This window comes from Pseudovirgaria hyperparasitica (genome assembly GCF_010093815.1).
Source record: "Pseudovirgaria hyperparasitica strain CBS 121739 unplaced genomic scaffold EJ05scaffold_13, whole genome shotgun sequence".
NCBI classification, from domain to species: domain Eukaryota; kingdom Fungi; phylum Ascomycota; class Dothideomycetes; order Acrospermales; family Acrospermaceae; genus Pseudovirgaria; species Pseudovirgaria hyperparasitica.
In genome coordinates this window covers 161,455-176,609 of record NW_022985561.1, presented here as the reverse complement: position 1 = coordinate 176,609, position 15,155 = coordinate 161,455, and the positions used below count along the sequence as shown (strand labels likewise).

The 15,155-nt window shown below is 48.9% G+C and overlaps 5 protein-coding genes across 5 annotated transcripts; 3 read left to right on the top strand and 2 right to left on the bottom strand.

Annotated features, from left to right (window-relative positions):
• Positions 1–150: 150 nt before the first annotated feature.
• On the bottom strand, positions 151–5,365 carry EJ05DRAFT_540093 (uncharacterized protein). Its single transcript, XM_033749576.1, has 6 exons — positions 3,025–5,365; positions 2,654–2,974; positions 2,431–2,598; positions 1,210–2,383; positions 838–1,163; positions 151–780 (listed from the first exon to the last, which is right to left on the bottom strand). Exons 1-6 carry the CDS (start codon positions 5,040–5,042, stop codon positions 621–623), a joined length of 4,167 nt encoding a protein of 1,388 aa, XP_033597787.1. The 5' UTR covers positions 5,043–5,365; the 3' UTR covers positions 151–620.
• A 1,074-nt stretch (positions 5,366–6,439) lies between these two features.
• On the bottom strand, positions 6,440–8,322 carry EJ05DRAFT_502803 (Calcium/proton exchanger; the record flags this gene model as incomplete). The annotated part of the gene is made up of 3 exons (XM_033747311.1): positions 6,440–6,595; positions 6,644–7,553; positions 7,607–8,322. 3 exons carry the CDS (start codon positions 8,320–8,322, stop codon positions 6,440–6,442), a joined length of 1,782 nt encoding a protein of 593 aa, XP_033597786.1.
• A 1,648-nt stretch (positions 8,323–9,970) lies between these two features.
• Positions 9,971–11,788, top strand: EJ05DRAFT_98543 (NAD(P)-binding protein). Its single transcript, XM_033750121.1, has 5 exons — positions 9,971–10,254; positions 10,312–10,751; positions 10,802–11,257; positions 11,336–11,490; positions 11,553–11,788. The coding sequence occupies exons 1-4, from the start codon at positions 10,137–10,139 to the stop codon at positions 11,366–11,368; spliced, it is 1,047 nt and encodes a 348-aa protein (XP_033597785.1). The 5' UTR covers positions 9,971–10,136; the 3' UTR covers positions 11,369–11,490; positions 11,553–11,788.
• On the top strand, positions 11,760–12,187 carry EJ05DRAFT_478351 (uncharacterized protein). The gene is made up of 3 exons (XM_033744445.1): positions 11,760–11,843; positions 11,894–11,907; positions 11,977–12,187. Exons 1-3 carry the CDS (start codon positions 11,770–11,772, stop codon positions 12,132–12,134), a joined length of 246 nt encoding a protein of 81 aa, XP_033597784.1. The 5' UTR covers positions 11,760–11,769; the 3' UTR covers positions 12,135–12,187.
• Positions 12,188–12,517: 330 nt separating this feature from the next.
• Positions 12,518–15,126, top strand: EJ05DRAFT_98513 (uncharacterized protein). Its single transcript, XM_033750120.1, has 4 exons — positions 12,518–12,594; positions 12,657–13,042; positions 13,108–14,605; positions 14,653–15,126. Exons 2-4 carry the CDS (start codon positions 12,686–12,688, stop codon positions 15,093–15,095), a joined length of 2,298 nt encoding a protein of 765 aa, XP_033597783.1. The 5' UTR covers positions 12,518–12,594; positions 12,657–12,685; the 3' UTR covers positions 15,096–15,126.
• Positions 15,127–15,155: the final 29 nt, after the last annotated feature.

Genomic DNA, 15,155 nt, shown 5'->3' with positions numbered 1-15,155 from the left:
ATCCCTATCACGCTAGTACAGTACCGTAGCTGTGCTATGTAGGTGATGATTAGTCATACCACGTACGACTAGGTAGTAATCCTACTGCTCACACGAGTATCGTCCTTCAAATTGTCATTCAAAAACATCATGATATCTGAGTGATTTAGACATTTTCATATTGGAATGAGAAAGCTAACTATGCTTTAAATGTGCAGCCAGAACCCCTAATTGCCACTTGGTCGTCGATGACGATGGACTTGCTGTAAATATATCAAAGTGAGATCTCCAACGCCGTACTAATTTGGTACCACCCTTCATGAATGGAGAGCATCATTACCCTATAATCCTGCTGCCGAGTATAACCAATATTGATAACCCTTTGAAGCCACAGAGCGCCGCGATGAAGGGCCAAAAGCCAGAATATCATGAGAGACGGGTATAAAAAGAGTAGATTTCGAGGGCGTTTTGTAAAAAGAAGATGCTCGCGTGCGTCGTATCCTCCAGTCGCTCAACGTCGTTTCAAAGTGGACAATAGGACCTGAACTCCTGAAACGTGTGCTGGAAATGCCTCATCTTAGCAGACCAAACCCGTGAACCCAAATAAATCCAAGCTGTCGATACTAGATTCGACATTGTGCTCATAAGAGATCTCCCGTCCCCAGCTGCTCGTTGCTATTAGAGGGAGGACACGGTACATATGACTCATCTGGGTCCTCGACCATGATGAAACCGGTGTCCTCGTCCGCAGTCTCGCCTGATCTAGGTTCGAACAAAGCGGCAAGCTCCTTGACCGACATTCTGGGGCATTTGTTAGCTCTGCAGAACGGACACGTATTCTAGACCCGCCAAACTCACTTGCTCTTCCCATTTCTGTCCATAACGCCATCAATCTCTGCTTGCTTTCTCTCCTGCATCTTGTACATATGATCATCCACGGTATTCGAGATGAACAACCGCGTGAAGTGTGTCTCGTTCTTCTGGCCGATTCGGAAGACGCGACCAAAAGCCTGCTGATCGACCGACTCATTCCACCAGGGATCAATGCAGATGACTTTCGAAGCCATGGTCAAGTTGAGACCCAGACCACCGCATTTCAGCGATGCAATGAAAACTCGACAGTCAGGCCCGGCAAATTTCCGAATGGCAATGTCCCGTGCGTGCATGGACATTCCACCATAGAACTATGTGTGTCAGTTTGACAAAGAGCTCAAGTCCTTGCTGACTTACCTTGACGGAATCCCACCCTTCTTGGGCGCAGACCTTGGCAAGGATATGGATCATGGGGTTGAATTGTGTGTAGACTATCACTTTGGTCTTGGGATCTTCTGCAAACCAGTTTAGGAGCTGCGCCTTGACAGCCAAGGTCTTGGGAGACGGGAGTACGACTTCGTTGAGATTGATCTGAGAGATCAGTGCTGCCTCATCCGGGTCAAGTCCTCCGTCAGTAGAGTTGTCCTTGTTGTTCCTCTTGCCTTTCCCTTTGCCCTTCCCCTTTTTCCCCTTTCCGCCATCGGCAAACTCTGCAGCTGTTGAAGCCGCCGCCTCATTGTAGGAAGCAGCCAGGTCTTTCAGTTCATGAAAGGGCTCAGTGCATTGCCCACAGCGGGCCGCTTCCATATCTCTGAGCGCAGCAATTTGCTGCATTTGCTCAACGCAGTCCTTACAATGAATGTGTAAGCAATTTGAGAGAACAGGATTCTCCGGAAGATTGCCGCAGAAAGGACATATAGTGCGACGATTGACTTCAGCCCAATTCTGTCCCCTTTTCAAAGAATCAAGATATTCCTTGAACTTGTACGTGAGACCATGATCTTTGCCAGTCTCATTGAGGTCGATGTGTGACAAGGCGGCCTCAACTTGATTGGTGTCAACCCGTGCAATATTTTTCCTACTTGAGTTGGCTGCTTGACTAGCTAGCAGTTTCCTGAGTTGTACGAGAAGAAGACCCTGACCGTCTTGCTGCCTGGCATGAGCTTCTTCTTTTGCAAGATCTATAAGTTGTACATAGTCTTGGGGCTCGAGAAGATCTTTACAAACAACCTCTAGGAGCAGGATATGGCAGGTGAGTTGGCGTAGCCGAAGTAGCCATGTAAGCATATTTGTGTAGTTCTGCTCCAGAGTCCCGGTGCGCCGAAAGTCTCTGATGCGTTCTTGTATTCTATTACTCACGATGTCATAGACCCTCTTCTCGATTTGATTGAACTTGAGCCATGTGATATGTTCTGTAGCGGTTGGAAGTTGGACAAGAGGTGCGCCAAACAGTTGGTCTTTATGTGTACGCCGCACCATGAATTTATTGAGTTGTGCATGTAGGCGGCGAAGTTTGGATGGGTCCCCGGTGTAATTCTCCTTGAAGATTTCGAACGTTCCCGTGTTAGGAACACGCAGGAACTTGAAGTAGCTACAAGACTATTAGCTGGCTTTCTAAAGGGAAGAGATATGACTTACGGATAGAGTTCTGTGCATTTATTCATGATTGGTGTAGCAGATATTGCCCATTTATGAACAGCCCTCAACGATCGGCACGAGATAGATGTTTTCGACGTATATGTCTTGATAGCCTGTGCTTCGTCCAAGATAATTCGAAGGAAACGAATGCGATGAAAAGGCCCCTTCCTAGAAAATGTGAGCAGTATTCCCGAGCAAAGGGGATGATTGAGCTGAGACTCACTCTTTCTCAAACCAATCTTTCCACCACAGATCCTTTTGCTCCGCTGTTTGGCACCATAATGGTGTTTCTTCAAAGGGGTAGGAGCGGAGGATCTCCGTGTATGTGGTGATGACTATATCATAACCAGCTATGGCTCCGGGGACATCATTTGAGTCAAGACGGTGTCCGGCGAACCACTTCAAGACTTTTCCGTAGGCTTTCTGCTGACAGTGCAAGAGGATTTCGCTGAACCACTGTAGGCATAGTGAAGATGGTGCAACAATGAGTGTCGTTCTGGGACCATCACCACGGGTGAAGTTTCCATTCATAATCACGGCGAGACTGTATAGGTTAGCTCTGTCTCCTGATGAACTGGTGATAATGTGGCTCACGCTTGGACTGTCTTCCCGAGTCCCATATGATCGGCCAAGATACCTCCACGGGGCTCATCACTCCCAGTCTCACGCTTCCGCATGAACGAGGATCCCAGCACCTGGAAGTTGGTCAAGCTGCTTTTCATACCTCGAATAAGCCAACCTCCTTGGCCGTCTGGCTTACAAGCGTGCGAGTGTCCAGTGAACTCCTTCGTAGCGCGCGCTAGAAACGTTTTGTCCATTTCTGCTGTGCCATAGTGTTCCACAGCCACCGAAGCAACCAGTTGCTTATATGCCTGGTGACGGGTGGTGGCAGTGAAAGTCGGAGCTGCACCAGCTTCATTGTTGCCCTGCGCATCTCGAATCAAGTTTGCTGTAGTCAGACTATTAAAGTCCAGCATTGTTTTTTGTTTGTTCTTTGACTTCTTTTCTGCTCCTTTGCCTGTAGTCTTTCTGCTTGCTTTCTTCGGTGCCTTGGAGATACCACCGCAGTCGCTTTTGCTTTGACCTTTTCCAGACTTCCTCTTCTTCTTCGGCCGTTCCTCAAACTGAACATCTTCAGATTGCTGCAAATCCTTCGCTGCAGCTTTCGTCTTCCTGGCCTTAGATGGCAGCTTGGGTACGCTTGATGTCGTCTGTTCGTTGTCTGATTGAAGCCCGTTGTCGTTGTCGTTATCGTCATTGTCGCTTAAATCATCATATTCTCCGCCCTCGAACCGGCGCTTTCGACCTGGACCATTATTGCATGAAGTAATGTCTTCCAAGCTCTCATATGCTGACTGGCTCGTTGACAAGTAAGATTCGTTCATTTGCCGACGGCGATCTGAATCGTTAATCTGATTTTCGATTTTCTGTAGTTCGATTTCATATTCGAAAGCATCGAGTTCACCAGCAGTCTCTTGAAGTCGTGTCTTCTTATCGACGAGCGCTTTATGCTCTCTCCTGTACTCCTCTAATGAACGATCAACAGCTCCGCTACTGGTTGCACTGAAAGCACTATGCATGCCAGAGCCTGAAGAGCTATTCATCCTGGCCTTTGCCTGTGCGTCTTTTATCCTTTGCTGGACAAGATTTGGTTTCCGTCCAGCCGTTGACGAGAGAGATGATGGCGTACAAGCTGATAAGGCCTCCGACATATTGTGCTCATCATCGGAGCGCTGAAGACCGCTGCATCCAGTTTGGGTTTCCTGCAATGACGATACTACGCTACTATGACTGCCAGAACAGCCTTCGTTGGGGTGCAAGAAGAGTGACTCAGGATCACAATCGAATGTGATTGGTAGAGCACCCGCATCTGGTATAGACGCAGTTGCATTTGAATCAGGGATCGTACTATCTCTGATGTCGCCAACTGCAACTGAGTTTGCAACATCCGGGGAAGGGAACCTCCGTTGTTGTCTTGCAGCTGAATGCTCAGGAGAAATGACCGAGTGTTCGAACAAGCCTGACGTAGCGATATTAGAGTTTGGAAAGTCGACTTGCTGAAGTTTCTTTGGTCCGAATAGAGACATGACAGGCGTGACGTTTGTTGGATTAGTACCACCGGCGTCATCGTTAGCCCCCGCGTGGCCATGTGGATTCCACGTCGCCATATAGCCCATTTTTGGAGACCCATCAGAACATTCCGGAGCTCGTTCAGCTGGAAGATCCTGGATATTGAGCGCAGTGTGGTGTATAGGTGACTCCGGGTCAGACATCAGCACATCTCGGTCTTCAGGTGAATTTCCTTTCGGAGGGCCTGGTGAGCGATGAACCGAGTCGACTCTTGATTTCGCAGAGGCCCCTGCGATTCCGTCACAGCTAATCTCTGTATCTGAGAGACCTGCGTCACTCGAATCATCATCATCATCGGTGTTGGAGACCTGAGCGTCTTCCACAGCACCGTGGAGTCCCTGCAAGAGCTCATCATCGTAGAAAGCAGAGTTTGAAGATTCCAGTTCTTCAAGCGAGCAATTTCCTTCAACGGAATTGACGACAGGATTGTCGGAGGTGAAATTGACTAGGGCATCAGTGCGAGGAGCGATGGAGGCACCCATAGCGCCACGAACCTTTACTGAAGGAAATGAACGGCAGTAAACTGGGAATGCGTCGTGACAACTTTCAAGTGCTGTTGTAGATTTTGGTGAGACCTCACACTCTCAATGGGTGTAAAGTTTGGCGATTGCCACAAGCTGAGATATGTTTGGACGAAGAGGAAAAAGAATGAAAGCAGATCTGCGATATGTGAATTGGTTTTAGGATGGGTTTGTCAGAATCGAAGTCAGGCTAGGGCCTGTGTGATTCTGTTGAAGCGTGGTCCTTGAAGGGTGACCTCCAGAGCTGTACGTGGTCAAGTCAAGCCGAAGAAGCGTGAAAGGCGTAGGGTAAGATTCGTTATGAAGTGACCACAAAGTGGACGATCTGAGGACCAGGGCTTCAGAGGGTGAATTAGGAACGATGGCAATAAAGAAGATAAGATAAAACAAGAGAGACAAAAACTGGAAGTAAGATACTAGTTGAAGCCTGGATAGTAGCAATCTATTCAGCGGAAAGCGTTGCAAGTTAGACCGGCGGTAAGCGAGAGGGTGGGACAAAGGAGAGAATTCTCAGGTAGTCATTTATAGAAGTAGACAGGAAGAGGAATCAATCAAGAGAAGGTCGTGGAAGCGTAAGGTGAGCTGAGGTAAGGTGTAGAAGAGATAGAGGATCATCCTCAAGTGATGAGCTTAAGTAGTTCTGAAAAAATCTGGTTTCACTCAACTCAGGATGCCTGCTGCGGGAGTGAGCGGCTAGAGCAGGAGCTTGCGGTGATCATGAGTGAAACGAGTGCACTCGAGTGTAGCTTGTTTGAGTACAAATTTTGATGTAGCTAAGTAGGGAAATAGTCGAAAAAGGCATGATAGCGCATCAGGTACCTCCTTCACAGGTATGGTCAGTATCGATTACTCTACCGGTGATCAACTATAAGGATGTTGGGACGAACCTTTCAGGCTCCTTTTGCATTATAATGACCTGGATTCTGGCTGTAAACATTTCCAACTTACATAAGAGACATCACTACTGTACGAAAGGTTGCATTTCTTTCAGGGTTCATTTTCTTCTTATCTTAACGAGCATCGCCAGCAAACCAGATTAGTTAAGTAATATCGACTATGTACAGATCACAAAGGGAAGAAAGCTTATGCACTGACGCAACTATGTATTAAACCCGTGATTTCTCGAGACGGTTCCGATGGGCATTTGAGCTCGACAAAGTTCGATATGGAGCGTGTTTCGAGTCCCGAGTGGTAATCACAGGTCTGTCGCAGAGATCTCCAAGCTAGGTAGGCTCGCGGCCATGGCTGAAGAGACTGGGTATCGTATAGACATCTGTGTCCAGATATCTTCACAAGGAAATCCTCCAACGCCGGGCAAGTGAAGTAAGTAAGACTGTGGTCTGCCGCCGTGTGATGTATCACGCCTGACAGTCGTCTGTAGTAGGGTAGAACCACCCTGCGGTTGCAATGATGATGTACATGCCCATGAGCAAGACGCCTTCCAGCCAATGAGACTTTCCATCTTGTATCAAGTAGTTGACGAGGAGAACAGCAACGAAGATGAGAGCAAGTTGCTTTGAATGGTTAGCACAAGTTTTACAATATAAATTCCAAGCACTTACGAAACCATCAAAGCTGAGGGACATCTCATTGCCCATGCAGTCTTTGGACTGAGTGATCCAACCAATAACATCGATGAGAGGAAGTACCAGAAGAGCAATTTGCATAGAGGAGCCGACAGCAACTCCAATAGCAAGATCCATCTTGTCCTTAATGGCGACAGTGACAGCAGTGGCATGCTCAGCAGCATTACCAACGATGGGAATGAGGATCAAACCAACAAATGTCTTACTGACGGGGCTAGGAGGTGCAGTGATGAAATCGATACCGTCAACCATGAACTCAGAATTCACAGCAACGAGAGCGGTCGAGATGGATAGGAACAGAACCGCCATCCATACAGATAGTTCAGGCAGCTCTTCCTCCTCGTCCTCTTCTTCCGGTTCGTAGGCAGAGTTTCTCTCCGCGTTGATGTGACCACCAACAACGGCACCTGAACCAGCGCCAGCATTTGCGATGGCTTTCAAGGCCTCACCTTCTGTTGGCCTGCCTCGCAGATTGCGCTTGATTCCCTTCTCGCTCTTCTCATTGTACATGCTCTTGTGGGACTTAAGCTGGAAGAAAAGATAACATCCGTAAATGATCAAAAGAATGATAGATGTGCCACGAGAAAGGGCTTCTACTTTGTTCTGTAGATCGGTTTCTTGCTCGGTACCTCCATCGATTGGAGTCCAATCGCGAAAGACAGTCGGAACTATCAAAGCGCCAATTGAAAGGGCCAACAGGCTAGCAGCAGTCTGCGCCACAGTGACGTTGAAGAATTGCTCGACGCGATTGATGCCACCAAAGAAGAACGCCATACCCAATACGAGAAGCAGATTGGATAGGATACTACCGATGAGCGACGTCTTGACGATAACTATTTCGCCTTTTACCAAGGCCTGGATGGAAACAATAAGCTCCACGGCATTTCTGACATGTCTTAGCAATAATCTCGGCAAGGCTTGGCTGTATCATGTACTTACCCGAAAGATGCGTTCAGTAAGCCACCAAGAGTTTCACCGGTGTACAGAGCCAGCTGCTCGGTACTGTTACTGAGCAAGCCAGCCAGAGGGATAATTGCGATAAAGTTGACGACAAAGACAGCATACGGATTGCTGTCGGCTGCCTTGAGAGCGATACCAACAGGACAAGCGACCAGTAACACGTTCAGCCAGTTTTCCAACAGGATGAACTTGACCTGTTGCCATATTGGCGCGGGGTTATGCTTCCAATTTCTGTTGATTGTCTTCTTTTTCTCCTCATCATCCTGGACAGCAGAACTCTCCGAATCGTCCTTCCCTTTCCTCATGAATGGCAAATGGATCCCACGGCGTCTCGTCCCACTCTCTATTCCCTTCTCCACGTTTCCATTCGTAGGTTCAGTACTGTTTCCCGAACCCTGACTTGTCTTCTCAGAAAAGCCGTTAGTAGTATGCTCGGTGGTTGATGAGGTGGGCTGCGTCCGTTCACCATCTTGCGAAATTCTTCCTTGGCTTGCTCTTTCCTGAATGTCGCTCAAGTTTGTTTGTGAAGCATTGTTATGGGGGACTTGTAGACCAGATTCGATATCTTGAGAGGAGGACAATGACCTTCTTGAACCCTTTGAAGTGGTTCTAAAGAGACTAAAGCCACCACTGGAGCCCGAATCGCTACGAGCATAATGTCTAGCTTTCGACTTGACGCGATCTAAACGTAACATGGTCAGCCGAGATGGTCATTGATGTGTGATCAGAAGAATGCTAAAGGAGACAGGGTTATTCAAGGGTGAGGTGGGGAAAGGCATCTTACGCATGGCGACGACGTGGAAACACACTAAGCGAACACAGCCTCCGGAGAATAGGTCAGGGTTGATGTCGGAACACGATCTTGTACCTGGATCCGCTTCTTTGTCGCAAACGCTTTTGCGTTGTTGCGATGCCGCGGTGATGACTGATGGTCGTGGAGAAATGGAATTTTGCGATGAGGGCCGATGGAGGAAAAGAGGTGTAGGTCAACAGGTGATTGGGAGGGCCGTGCTGGTACTGGTTGGTGCTGGTAATTACTGGTACTGGAATGCGGCGCGCGCTATGAAATGCTGATCACCGATCCGAATCACCTTTGTTTGGTCGTTTGCAGGAGCAATAATTGCAGCTGCAGCACAAGTTGAGAATTGAAGTGTTTCGCGCAAAGAGAAAGCCGAAGGGAAAGGCCCAAGGAAGTGGTGAATGGTAAAGCAGCAGTGCAGGCGCGGCTGTTTTGTATCAAAAGATTGATGCCCGTACAAATGGTGATGAATGGATGCGCCACAGCGGGATCTCCACAAATTGCACAGCCCCAGGGGTTTGTGGCAACGGCAAAGAATCAATCAAGGCGTGGCCAAGCAGAGCGCCTAGAAAGCTTTAGAGGCTTGATCGGAGACGATAGACTCAACACGATTTCTTGAAATATCGAGAGTTCGTTGGCGACAGACCAAATTAAAGGGATGGCAGCGTAGTAGAAACACGTCAAAAGGACCCTACCAACATACCTATACGAATTCCAGTATAGACCTTCGGGCCTCCACTATCGGTGACGAACCTTGGGACTTAGCCAGATACCTAGCCTGTTCTAGTATTAGTTGACAGTATAACACACCACACAATACGTCAGGGCATCTGTCGACGTGGAATGTCCGCTGCTGTGCCAGGTTTCGCACGTAACTTTCCCTGCCCTCAAACCGTCCATAGGCAGGATCTTGAAACTTGTGCCCACTATCTTTCGCCCATCATCATCCTCATCATCATCATCATCGCCCGCAGTGCCATCAGTGCCAGCATTGCCACCAATTCAGGATTTGGATGTAGGTTCTTGCGAGCCTAACTACTTGGGCTCTTAGTCGTCATCATATGCAAGTCTACGCAATACCGCAGTGCCCCGACGCGAGCGAATCAACAACCAGCAGCGTGGCGTCAGGCATCTTACATTCGCGCAGTTGCACACCTCCGCATTTCCACACGCGCGATGCCCCACAGACTCTGGCTGGAGAAGCTGAGACTACCTGTGGCTGTGCAGCGATACGTAACTTGATACAGTGCCTACATTCGTAAGCAGTATTGGTTGTTGCGCTGTGGAGGATTGTACGTGAAAGTGTTGCTTGCTTCGTATTCCTCCTACTATAGCAGTCACCAAGATTACTGCTGTCAAAATCCTTGAGACTCGACATGACATCGGTATCGTATCAAGACGATGGTGATCTCTATGCATCTATGAAACTACCTACATACTCGGCTATCTCTAGGAGGTTCCTTGAGGCTTACAAATGTACTCGGCAAAGACCTAGCTGTTAGTAGGTACTAGGTACCCTGTCATCGGATCAAGCTCGGGTTTCTCAGTCTGGGGGCTTCATGGCGTCATGGTGAAAACATATAAATGGTACCGGTCATTCGATGGCAGCCGCTGGCATCAAGTATTAAAGTATCACAAAGCTTAAGAGCAGAGTACACACTACTATACCTTTGTATAGCTATTGCCTAATAGTAAAGACGGCAGTTTGAAATGGCACCTTCAACCCAACAGCAATGGACCGTTGAGGGTAAAGATGGTTTCGACTCCTTGAAATTCACAGAGGATGCTGAAGTTCCGAAGCCCGGACCCAATGAAGTGCTCATCAAATGTATGTACAGTTCTGTAGAATTTGGCAAACGATATGCGCACTGACAGTTGCGGCCAGTCCACGCCGCTAGCTTGAACTACAGAGATCTTATTATTCCAAAAGGAATGTACCCCTTCGGCCAGAGAGACGGTGTCGTCCCAGCTTCAGATGGTGCTGGAGTAGTCGACGCTGTGGGCGAGAAGGTCACACGCTTCAAGATTGGCGACAACGTGACAACGCTGTTCAACGCGGGTCATCTCGCTGGTGCGCTGGATCCGATCTCGGCCAAGACTGGCCTGGGTGGTCTCGTCGATGGAGCTCTTCGACAGTACGGTGCCTACAACGAGCAAAGTGTTGTTGCCGCTCCGCAGAACCTCAACTTCATGGAGGCGGCCACTCTCCCGTGTGCGGGTCTGACTGCGTGGAACGCCCTCTATGGCATTACAGGTAAGCAGTTGAAGGCTGGTGACTGGGTTCTTACACAAGGCACTGGTGGTGTCAGTATATTTGCTCTTCAGGTAGGCTCCCCTTTCTCTGTGGCCTGCCCTTTGGACTCACGTGTTTCCAGTTCGCCAAAGCCGCAGGAGCCAGAGTAATCTCTACTACATCGTCCGCAGAAAAGACTCAAACTCTCAAGCAGCTCGGCGCCGACCACGTGATCAACTACAAGGAGAACCCCAACTGGGGCGAAGAAGCTGCAAAGATTGCGGGTGGCGGTGGTGTGCATCATATCCTTGAAGTTGGGGGCCCAACTACCATGGCGCAGTCCCTCAAGGCGATTCGTATGGAGGGAACCATCAGCATCATAGGATTTCTTGGTGGTGGAAAGGCTGAGAAGCAACCCACATTCCTGGATGCATTGACGAATGTAGCGACAATTCGGGGCCTGCTGGTTGGCTCAAGACTGCAGTTTGAGGAGATGAATGCCGCGATTGAGGCCAACAATATCAAGCCGGTCGTCGATGAGAAAGTGTTTGGTCTGGAGCAGGCTAAGGAAGCATATCAGTATATGTGGGATCAGAAGGTACGCAACTACCACCTTTGTTGATCCCGGATGCCCAGTGATTGGTATGACGTTGACTCAGCGCTAACTGTGACACAGCATTTTGGTAAGCTTACGATCAAGATAGCCTGAATGTGTTCGAATGATTGCGGTAGTATTGTAGTACCTCAGCTGGTTGTGACGGTTTTGGGCGGCTCTAGGCGACGTGGCCTATGTTTGTGATACAAAGAGGTCTAATTCTCATGAAATCAAACGTTCAAAGGAATGCTACATCTCGTCATTGAATGGCATGGCACTTGAGTACATGACTAACTAGTCTCTTGACGGGTCATCCATCCTGCATGCTGGCTAGGCCTCCAGCCTCCCAAGTGACAATCCACGCTCTTCAGCCACAACAGGTAGGCACTGCACTCACTGTAGCTTTGGAACATTGAGCATTGCACAAAGCTCCTGAGATGAAGCCGTGGCACAGTTCAATTGGCGAACTGTACCTTGTAGTAGTTATGACGTGTGACTAGGCGGAAGGTTGATGGATGCTGCGTTGGTGCATTGATGCAGGTTCTCGAACACAGGTGAGACCTCTACTGCCCTCAGACTTGTGGTTTGACTGCATCCAAGTTAACGGTTCGTGAGACTGAGCAATGTAAGGTTATGTACAATCTACAGTGTGCCTGTATCAACAATTATCGGTCATGTTGAAAGGAGCAATTTTTCGCGACGGCGCTTAATACTGTACATACTGTGTGTGATATCTATCCTGTGGGCCTGCGGCTGGAGGGTGCCAGGTGGGTTGAAGGGCCGGCCCAGGGTCGCTACTAATTACCTTAGGGCTCCCCGAGTTGGGCGGGTAGGAGAACAGCAAAACAGCCTAGAGGTCCACAAAATGGGCGTGGGCTGAGCGGACAGCGGTCAGTAGCTGATGAGTAGACCCCTCAGTCCCTTAGAGTCAGGGTGGGCAGTGGGCCAGACCTTCGATGCGCCAGCCCATTCGGCCTCCAAGGCCCCCCCTTTTATATTTTCTTATATTAGCTACAACACTATACCAGTCATGATAGGCATGGCTTGTTTACCCCCAAGCCCACGCCCAGAGTCCATCACCGTTGCTGCCGATCATCACCGCCCGCTCCTCAGCCTCAACCTTGTCGCGTCCTGGAATTTTATGCTGTGAAGCTTAGCGCCCTCCCTGCCTTATGTTTCGACCTCAAATACACTTTGCCCTTGCTCCCTGCTTGCTTGCTTGCTTGCTTGAGCTGATGCTGTGGCCGCAAGAGCCCCGAGTCGTTCTCCCATGATTGGTCCGTGATCGCCGTCAGAACAGGCTACACCCTGAGGAAACAGAACGGAGTTTTTATTTGAGGGTACGTATCGATACCCTTGCCCGTGGTGTTCCTGGCCCGGTCTTACTGAAAGCCCAATGTAGACAGAGAGTATCGCAGACACTCTTCACCCATGGAGGAACCACATCGTCCGCGAGCACGTTCGCGCAACTCCTCTCCTCACCTTTCTCCTGAGCTTTACGACCCTGTTCATGCCATGGAGCTCGATGACTATGCTCGCACGCCTCCAAGTACACATTCGCGCCGAGGACGCTCCGTGTCACCTCATGATTCGTACTTCCCACCGGCTGGCAGCAGCCGGAGTGGTGAAGCCCACTACAGAACAATCTCAGAGACGTCGGGCGCAGATGACAAACAGCCGCGGAAGAGCATGCAGACTCCATCGCTATACTCTCTTGGACGTTTCAGAACAGATGTCGATACAGAGAGGCTTGTTGAGAGAAGAGCCCGTGAGATAGCAGTCTGGAAAGTACATTGGGTATGAATACCCCCACACCAACACTGTCAAAAGAGTCGTCATTGACCAAGTCTCAGGTCACACCTTTCCTCATGGTGCTTCTCTTCTTCCTTGGTGTTCTTGGCGCCATCGCCCATCACATCTTCTACATGAAGTTGAACGGCAAACCTGCGGACAATCAGTTATGGATGGTGCGTTACGGCACAGCTTTGGCCTTCTTCACGAAAGCGACACTCGTCGGTAGCGTTATTCTCAGTTACAGACAAAGGATATGGCAGACATTCAGGAAAAAGGCCATGACTATGGGCGCAATTGATGGACTCTTTGCCGCCACAGAAGATCCGACCATGTTCATAAAGTGGGAAATGATTCGCAATGCAAAGCTGGCTGTTCTCATGGCAGTCGCATCATGGCTAATACCAATCGCAGCGCTGCTATCGCCTGCTTCTCTAACTACAGACATTACGCAGAGTGTGATCAATGCCACTTGTACTAGTGCGCCGGCCATTGACTTCGGCCTGGAGGGCATCTACGATTTCAGGAACGACTCCCAGAAAGGCTTTCGATCTTTGATCTTTTACAATAGCACAGATCTCAAGCAAAAGACCGAAGGCTGGTTTGACTACTTCGACCAGCCTTCAAAGGACACGAAACGACTCGTCAATACCGCAATATATCTGAAAAGACCTGTACAACCAGATAATTCCTTGAATACCCATTGTGAAGCGGGATGGAACTGCACTTATACCGTCCATCTCATTGGTCCCGGTTATAAATGCGACGAGCTAGCAAGCGGCGAAGATGCTGACAATGAAAAGCTCGTAGATGCGGGTTCTCCTTTCAACATGTCACTCCTTGCACCCAAGGGTAACAACATATATGTGTCAGATGTCGACACAGCTGACTATGTGAGAACGCAAAGCAACGGGACCTACCTCGACCCAGTTCCTACAGACCTTGGTGTCCTCAAAGCTGAACCTGTCATCTGGATTGGTTATGCTGTAAATACGAGCGAACCATACCCTGACGACTCCCCTTACCGCAAGAAATGGAAGACCGTTCACGTACCTAAAATCTTCAGGTGCGAACACTACGTCACCGACTACACTGTCAATCTTACATACGCCGAGGGGAATCAGCACTCGAACGTCACTAACCATGACTATCTCTACCCGATCATCAACACCACTATTACACGGGATCCTGAAGAAACACAGGAGTACATGATCGGCCCCGAGTCTGAGTTTGTTCGTCCTACCGAGGATGTCAAGACCTACAAACTGATCTCAACATACCACGCTATCGGCTACTTGCTCCGAGTCTTCCTCAGAGGTACAATCATGGTCAACGAAAATTATCCCTTGACCCAAAGTGATATCTCAGAGACCAAAATGATCAATGTGACGACGAACTATCCAGTCGACGCGTTGATGAAAACGATGGTGGACACATATGACGACATGTTAATATCTCTTCTATCTGAGAACTTGGGGGTCGTTACGTCCGAGTCTGTCTCTTGCCAAAAATCCAAGCATGAGAATGTCTACTTCTACCAACAGGAAAGCTTGTGGATTGGTGAGTGTTGCTTTGAACTTCAGGCTCAGAAGTGCTAATAGACACAGGCTACGCAATTGTCATCTTAGTTACACTCGCAGCCATGCTGATTGGATTCTACAGTATGTGGAGAAACGGTGTCGCTAGTGACACGCTGTTTAGCCGCATCCTCGTAACCTGTCGAAACCCAACCCTAGATCGTCTCAGTGTTGGTGCATGCCTCGGAAGTGATCCATTCCCTGCAGAGTTGTCCCGTACGAAACTTCGTTTCGGCGTTTTGGTGGAAGAAAGTGAAGCAGAAGACTCAAGGTTCGAGCGCCTGTTCGACAAAGTTGAACATGTGTCTTTCGGTACGATGGGAGAGACTACGGAGATACGAAAGGGAAACACGTATGCCGGTCTGAAAAGATGGCGACGAGACTATAGAGCGATTGAAGAGGAGAATCACCTACTCCAAATAGACGGGGAACAGGATGATGATGAGTTTTATCCTGCTATGGAGAAACTATGAGCGTTCAATATTATAACCGATCTCTCTGTCTCAGCTGTTCTTAGCTCACATATCGCTGAA

Bases quoted from the DNA above. Each gene is read 5' to 3' on its own strand.
- EJ05DRAFT_540093 (XM_033749576.1), bottom strand. From the start codon at position 5,042: ATGGGTGCCTCCATCGCTCCTCGCACTGATGCCCTAGTCAATTTCACC. The intron at 1,164-1,209 runs GTAAGTCAGCAA...TGACACACATAG, and splicing joins AAGGGTGGGATTCCGTCAAG to TTCTATGGTGGAATGTCCAT. The intron at 781-837 runs GTGAGTTTGGCG...CAAATGCCCCAG, and splicing joins GACAGAAATGGGAAGAGCAA to AATGTCGGTCAAGGAGCTTG.
- EJ05DRAFT_98543 (XM_033750121.1), top strand. From the start codon at position 10,137: ATGGCACCTTCAACCCAACAGCAATGGACCGTTGAGGGTAAAGATGGT. The intron at 10,255-10,311 runs GTATGTACAGTT...AGTTGCGGCCAG, and splicing joins CAATGAAGTGCTCATCAAAT to TCCACGCCGCTAGCTTGAAC. The intron at 10,752-10,801 runs GTAGGCTCCCCT...ACGTGTTTCCAG, and splicing joins TCAGTATATTTGCTCTTCAG to TTCGCCAAAGCCGCAGGAGC.
- EJ05DRAFT_478351 (XM_033744445.1), top strand. From the start codon at position 11,770: ATGCTGCGTTGGTGCATTGATGCAGGTTCTCGAACACAGGTGAGACCT.
- EJ05DRAFT_98513 (XM_033750120.1), top strand. From the start codon at position 12,686: ATGGAGGAACCACATCGTCCGCGAGCACGTTCGCGCAACTCCTCTCCT. The intron at 13,043-13,107 runs GTACATTGGGTA...ACCAAGTCTCAG, and splicing joins GTGAGATAGCAGTCTGGAAA to GTCACACCTTTCCTCATGGT. The intron at 14,606-14,652 runs GTGAGTGTTGCT...TAATAGACACAG, and splicing joins ACAGGAAAGCTTGTGGATTG to GCTACGCAATTGTCATCTTA.